This window comes from Diorhabda carinulata, chromosome 5, assembly GCF_026250575.1.
Source record: "Diorhabda carinulata isolate Delta chromosome 5, icDioCari1.1, whole genome shotgun sequence".
Classification (NCBI taxonomy): domain Eukaryota; kingdom Metazoa; phylum Arthropoda; class Insecta; order Coleoptera; family Chrysomelidae; genus Diorhabda; species Diorhabda carinulata.
This window is the reverse complement of record NC_079464.1, coordinates 25,765,528-25,773,022: the sequence shown is the minus strand read 5'-3', so window position 1 is coordinate 25,773,022 and position 7,495 is coordinate 25,765,528. Positions and strand designations below refer to the sequence as shown.

The following is a 7,495-nucleotide window of genomic DNA, read 5'->3' as shown; positions in this document are numbered from 1 at the left end:
CTTAGATCCAAAAGCCGCAAACTTTGACTCAGTACTGGATAAGCTCTCTCTTCATGTGTCCAATCTTTATGATTTTTAGCCCACTGTAACCGCTTTTGACGTCCTCGCCCTTCAAAAAAGAGCTGCTTCTCTCAATCTTCATTTCAATGCAGAAGTAATCAAATGCAAATACCTAGATTTGGTAATCTGAGCTGGTATCTCTGGGACCGTGAGTCGTCGATTACTGATCAATACAAAACGTTTATCTTCAGTCGTTGTTTTCTATCGCCAAAGCTCCTGATGGATGCATATCACGACTTGCGATTAATGCAAAAGTTTCAACAATTAGTATACGAACTTCACAAAAGTATAAATCACAGTACATTCTTTCGTCTTACAGGGCTAACTGGGACTAAACTACAATCATAAGCGTCGAAGAATTAATTTTCGCACTCACCGACAAAATGTAAATAAGTGCTTGTATAAATAAATAATGGACACTAAAATTTTTTATTTGTAATACACCGTTTCTACGAGAAATATGTTGAAGTGTGTTAGTTTCAGATTCAATGAATGTATCATGGGTGGGGAAAAATTTTTGACCGAGAACTGATGACATTATCTACAAAACATATTTCTAATAAAACATTTAACAAATTTCCGCTGTGTTTATTACCATAGTAGATTGTTTATTGGTATCCTTGATTTGATTCTCAGTGAATTTCTTAGCTTTTATTTCCACTCCAAAATTTGATGTAACATTGCTTTGGCCTCCACTTGTTTCATGTTCATCCAGTTTCTCCTCTTGTTCAAAACTGAAACAAACCAAAACATATTGGAATAAGTTTTTTCAATGTATATTCAGGGTGTTTCTAACTTCATGCAACAAAATTCATGAGGAAATTTCTCGTATGAAATTAAGATGGGTCTTTCCTTTAACAAAATTTCCCTTTCCGAGATATCACCCTTAAAAGGTTGTGACTAAAATCGAGTTTTTATTTTTTTTTCTAAAATTTCACTAAAGCTCTAAAGTAGAAATTTTATAATTTTCATGCACTTGGAAAGGACTAACCACGGGTATTTCTCCAATACTAATTAGCAACCCTGTATTTGTAAACAACTCAAATAGCACTCGTTATGAGTATGTTCACCATAAAAAATGTCAAATTTTATGATGGCAATATCAGATTTGACATATTCACATCAGTGTTGCCATATCTCAAAATTTAAGCAGGAACCACGTTTTATAGCCATAAAATTTTGTTATAATATGTTAACTCGTGATCGCGGTTGTCATGAAGATTAGACAACTCGTAAAGGAAGATTATGCAGCTCGAGATTTTAATTATGAAATGAGTGGTAGGAGAATGATATGAGTTTAATAATTGGCGAGAAAATTGAGTGCCTGATACAGTTTTGGAAAAATAATTTATTAAATGCATATACTTACAACGATGCAAACATTGTAAACGCGGTTACTTCTTCGATGGAAATTAAATAATGTAAATTGAAAAAAAAAAAACTATATAGTGCAGCAACTACTTTGATTCAGAAAAATGTTTCCTGATGTTCGATATTTTGTTAACCGAATTACTCATTTTTTAAAAGGGTCATACAATGAGATATACGAGAGCAATGTGGCGATGTCTCTATATAACCTTTCCCATCACGAAAATGTTGAGAAACCCGATGATTTATAGTTTTTCCACGCCCCACTTCCAATCATATCAATGTTTGGACAACTGTCGATAAGCCGAAAGGGGCAAATAAAAAGTTACTGTTACAGAAAAATATGTATTCATATAAATGTATTGACAGCTTCACACTAAGACATCTCCATAATTATATATTCATACCAACTAATAATCCATTTAGAATTAAAAGTTTAAACCTCAAACAATAGTTTAAACAACAGATATTGTATTAATTTTAACTTCAATGTGTTAACTCGTGATCGTGGTTGTCATGAAGATTAGACAACTCGTGACGGAAGATTAAGCAACTCGGGATTTTAATTATGAAATGAACCTAACCTCTATCGTCACGGCACTTTGCTTCACATCTTTCTACTGTGCAGCACAAAAGAATTTTTTTGTAATCTCTGTTTTTTAAATTTAAAATCATTATTTACAAGTAATTGTTTGCCATTTTTAACTTGTCACAAACACCAACACTGCGTTATCTGTTTGAAGAATGGAGAACGAAACAATAAATTTATTATTTTTATTTGATCAAGGATGGTGGCAATATTGAGGGTAGAGTTTTAACCAATTGCAAATGTGTATTCTTATGTTATATGGAATTTTACAATTTACGGCTTTCGCAAATTTTAAAAATTCATTTCCTAATGTTAAAATGCAGGATTTTGGCTTTTACAACTTCACAAATTGGATTAGACACTAAATTCCAGGTAATACATTTAATGAATCCGTCAAGAGTTGTATTACGTACTCGGACTACCTTTTCGTTTACCTCTAATATCCCCGTCCCGAGTTGGCGCATCCTTATCTCAATGGATTAAAAATCGTCACGTGTTGTAGTGTACCCTTATATAGATGGTGCTCTTCGATAAACTTTGGTTTAAACGTTACCGGCGGTCTTATGGTAGTTCAAATTTCTATTTAATATGAACCTAAAAATTCTAGTGAGTGCAGGGTTTTTCAATCTAAATGGGAAATTGCACATACTAACAATTAAGATTGGGTGGACTCTTCCATACAATCCACAAGGCAAGCATTCTTGGTGTTAACAATAAGATGCTATATATTGAAATAATTATTAATAATTTATATTATTAATCTGCTGTATGAATCCGCAAATTATTTGTTAAGTGCGGTCCTGTTACATGCTCGGCTGTGGCGTTTTCAACCCTGATCACGTACACTATGCATGAATCTGTTTTGGTTTACTATTTTTCTTCGATAAATAGATTTCAGCAGCAGAATCTCACCAAGATGAAAGCTTTCATAGGATGGCTACACGCTTGGTGTAATTTTTGACGAACAAAATTGGATTGTGTGTGGTTAATATAAGCAGACCGTTTTTTGTTGGTTGAGACTAGAGCTTAATCTATAGTTTAAACTTGAGCTCAATCCCTATAATTAGTTGTACAGTTACTTATCATTAGAAAATTTTGACACGTATTTTTGTGAACGAATTCTGATAAAGAGAAACTCGAACTGGAAGAGTCTTGGAATGGTAGAAAGCAGTCATATCAAGTGAATTTCTTCGTTAATTGATTAGTTCGGCTTTTGCCTCAAAATTCCTTAACGTAGTGAGATTGTCAAATATCTACAAATTTTTCATTTCCTCCAGGTCAGATCAGTGCTATATGGTGGGTGTTCAATCTCTGTGAAGCCGCAGTCGTGTATAGTAGCCTTGCAAAGCGCAGCCATGTGGACTGGAGCATTGTCATTAAGCAAGCACGAACCTCGGCTGATTTTACCGTTCGGTTTCTTGATAATTTTAGTTTAATATGCCGTGTAAAGTCTGTCGAAAAGATACCCCCGCAGACCAATTTTTAAATGTTGATAATTATGTACACAAGTCACCACAAACAGTCTCTATTCTGTTTTTGATTTTTGTTGGTGTTAATTCAATTTTCAATTTGTGTGAATTTGAAGTGATTGAGCTTTCCAATTCAACTGACGAAAATAATAGGATTGAAAAGTTTCTTCCTTTTTCTGACCAAATAAATTGTGTGAAACACCTTATTGGATTTAAAACACATGATTTTCCATCAATGACCGGTGTTCTTTCCCATGTAACTCAATTAGAAGCAGATGTTAGGAATGAAACAATCATCAAATTATAACTTTAACCATGTTCAAAAGGTTAATTAACAGTAAGTAAATATGAATTTTCAGCTACCAATAAATTTAGTCTTTATTACGAAAATGGAAACATTCAGTGATTTTACTAGTTGAAATGTTAGTTTTATCAATATTTCGACACTTTAGGTCAAGGGACAACGTGAACGTTAGTTAAATGGATATTATTTTTTGTTAGATCGATTTATCTTCAAAATTCTCAATACAGGTAGTCCTTTAATATAGATACAACAAATATTTTATACAAAAGTTGTAAAACGTTAACCTTTATTTAGTTAAATGGCAACAGTGTCATTTTTATACGGTGAGTAAAGTTGTACATTCCTGCTAAATCAGTTACTATACAAATAAAATTCGAAAATGGAGAATTTTCCAAATTTCATAATAGCTGAAATTAGTTATGAGGATAAAGTAATGGAGAGAAAACATCGAGAAGCCCACGAATGCAGAAATTGAAGAAGTATTTACATCATTAAAGCTTGAAAAATCGCCTAGAAGAGACCAATAAAAATGGTCAAATGATGAAATGCATGAATGAAAAAACTATTTCATAATAATAACTAAACTACCTACATATAAAAGGGAAAACAAAAGGAATTGTGAAAACTACCGACTAAGGTCGAAGTCATATTAGAGGACTTACAATGTGACTTTAGAAGTGGAAGCAGCACGAACGACGTACCAAAATTTACAAGACAGTAGAAGTCCTTTAGTCCGGCATGCAACAGTCCGGAATACCTGATAGTATGGTATATGGTATAGGGAAAAATTTTGTTTTTCTTCAAAAGTGTGTCTTCAAAGCAAATAAAAACGCTGAGAGCTATTCGGAAGCTTTCGGGGTAGTTCGGAAACAATTAGTGGCCGTCTGGTCTTAGTTGTCACAACAAATTCAGGTGCAGTGTAGCTCCGTTAATTAATCACGAAGCCATAAATAAAAGTTTGAAAGTATATGGAGAAAACTTCTTCGGAGACTACCAATGTTGGTTTAGATCTGGAAGGTCAGTCACAGACTACATTTTTGCTCAGAGGCAAACTCAAAATATTGGGTATGAATACGATGTGCCAATTCACTCAGTCTTCATAGATTTTCAAAAAACTTACGACACTGTGAACAGAAACCATTTGTACAGCGTTATGAAGGATATTAGTATTCCAAAAAAGAAAATGACACTCGAACATACAAAAATGAAGATAAAGGCAAATAAAAAAATATCAAAATGTTTCCAGACCAACACAGGACTAAATCAGGTAGATCCTTTATCCACTACGCTGTTCAATATAGTATTATAATAAATAGTGCGTGAAGTCAGAACAGGAACACTAAAAACAAGAACAACGGAACTATTGGCATACGCAGACGATGGAGTAATCATCGGAAAACGAGCTTAAGGAAACCTGTTGAGCTTTCATAGAAATGACGGAGACAGTAAATCTACGAGTCAACGAAGAACACCACAAAAGAAAAGACCAATGAGAAGTTTGTCAATACAATTGATCGAAGAAAAGGCAATGAGCTTAGAACAAGTTCAAAGTTATGTATACCTTGGGGTGGTTATCAAGGACAACGGTGACGAGGGGAAAATCTGGAAGCGAGGATGACGAGGGGAAGCAACCAAAAAATCCCTAGCAAAGCTACTTCTATACAAAACAATAATAAAACCAACAGTGAGCTGCGGATTCTTATCAAAGCAGAGAAAGAGAAATTAGATATATGGGAAAGAAAAATACTTAGAAGGATACTTGGAATCTATTTGGAGAAAAAGAAAAATAAGTGGGTGGGTCACATACAGAGAATGCCAGATTTTAGAGCAACAAAAAAATGATGGACATAGAATGAGGTGATGAAGGACTTAAGAGAGAGAGAGAGAAATTCGGGACTGGAAAACGAAAGCAAAAAATAGGAAAGAGTGGAAGGGAATCACTTCCATGCTATGGGCCTATGAATGAATATAAATTTGTTCTTGAACCCACCTCATGCTTTATGGAATTTACCCAATCGATTGATTGATTGTTGCGAGGAATTTATGAATAAACCATAAATTTGTTCGCGGGTCTGATTCCGAATCAGTTCACGGATCGATCGCATGCGCACTTTCACAATTATCGTTCGCGGGTCGATGATTTGTCCCCTCCCGTGAATAATAATTGGAAAATTGCGCATGCGATCGATCCGTGAACTGATTCGGAATCAGACCCTCGAATAAAGCTCATCACCAAACATCACCTAACATAAAAATCGACAAAACTTTCTGTTCTAATTATATAATCGAATATCTTCGATGATTTCGCGGTATATTGATAAATTTTGTAAGTATAATGTTGACATGTCCAATCTACATTCAACACACAAAGAAAATTATTTTATCTCTTCTAAAACATCACTCGTGATTGGTACCGATGATTATTTGATTAGATAAAAGAAATTTCTGAATACAAATCGTTGATAAAAATATTGTAGCTATATTTTCCTTTTTTAATATACACTACGTTCATCCATATCTAAAATAGATTGAAATAAACAAAAAAAAAAACGAGATAAATCAATTTGTTATTGGAGGGTTAATGGTTAGACTGTAATGAGGTTAATTTCGCTTCGACCCCATTGCATACAATTCTTACATACTTTATAATCTTTTTGTAATATTCATTTTGTTTTATTATCACCAGTGGCGTAACTACAGGGTGGAAAGTCGGCGAAATACCACAGGCCCCCAACCCGAGACGCCCTGTCACAGGAGAAATTCAATATTTATTATTGCACATTCAGTGAGAAAATAGTTTATTCCAGTTAACCAGTTATTATTATTAATATTTAAGGAATTTTGGAAAAAGTTCGTTAAAGAGGAGGAAATTTCCGTTAATAAGTCGTAACTCCCAGAATTCTATCTCAATTATTTATAATTTAATTTGACGTTGGAAGAGGCAGCCCTACGCGGTTGGCTGTTACGGTTTACGCACGCCGCTACTAAAAAAAATTCTTATATCATAAAATGTCATTTAAAAAATTATTAGCAATTGAAAAAATCCAGCCCCGTAAAAAAAAGCTTAATCATAATTTTTCAAAAAGTTATTCAATCGTTAGGTACCAAATTTTGTTACCTTAATTTTAAACTTCGTGGAGTCCTTTTGATATATACAGGGTGGTTCAACGAAAAGTTTGCTCCTAGCTCTTCTCTTTTTCTTGTAATTAAATTGAAAAATTCTCGGACACGTCGATTTTGCTTTTGAGGGGGACACATTTTAAACATATTATTCGATCTGCGCCCTTAACATCCTAGCGGGGGTGAGTAACATAAAATTTTAAATGTAAAGAGGGGTCGACTGATATATCATTTGAAAGGGCACAAAATTGTCCTTCTCATGATACTCTGTTTGTGGAATTCTACTAAAACAGTTAATGCAAAAACGGCGTTAAAGACATTAATCCAAAAATTTTGGTATTAATCAAAAATAAAAATAAGTTTTAATGTTACGAGTGAAAACAACTGCAATCGTTAGTATATTCCAATGTTTGTTATTTTTAACATGCTTTGTAAAAAAAACAAATAAACTAGCCGTTAAATTGATTTATTAAAACCTTACATTAACAAATGTTGAAAATGTGACCCATTTGATTCCATACAATAATACAGATTTTTTTCATATCTATTTCTAACATTTTGTAGCATATCAGGTGTTATGTTTCT

At 33.6% G+C, this 7,495-nt stretch overlaps 2 protein-coding genes across 5 annotated transcripts in view; one reads left to right on the top strand and one right to left on the bottom strand.

The window, feature by feature from the left end:
• Positions 1-7,495, top strand: part of LOC130894585 (cyclic GMP-AMP synthase-like receptor) — a 64,541-nt gene that overhangs the window by 5,494 nt on the left and 51,552 nt on the right. The window lies entirely within an intron of this gene.
• Positions 1-7,495, bottom strand: part of LOC130894584 (uncharacterized) — a 37,020-nt gene that overhangs the window by 2,313 nt on the left and 27,212 nt on the right. For all 4 annotated transcript variants that reach the window (XM_057801489.1, XM_057801490.1, XM_057801491.1 and 1 more), the window contains one exon: positions 656-794. In XM_057801489.1, coding sequence (XP_057657472.1) covers positions 656-794 — 139 coding nt within the window. The remainder of the gene's footprint in view (positions 1-655; positions 795-7,495) is intronic.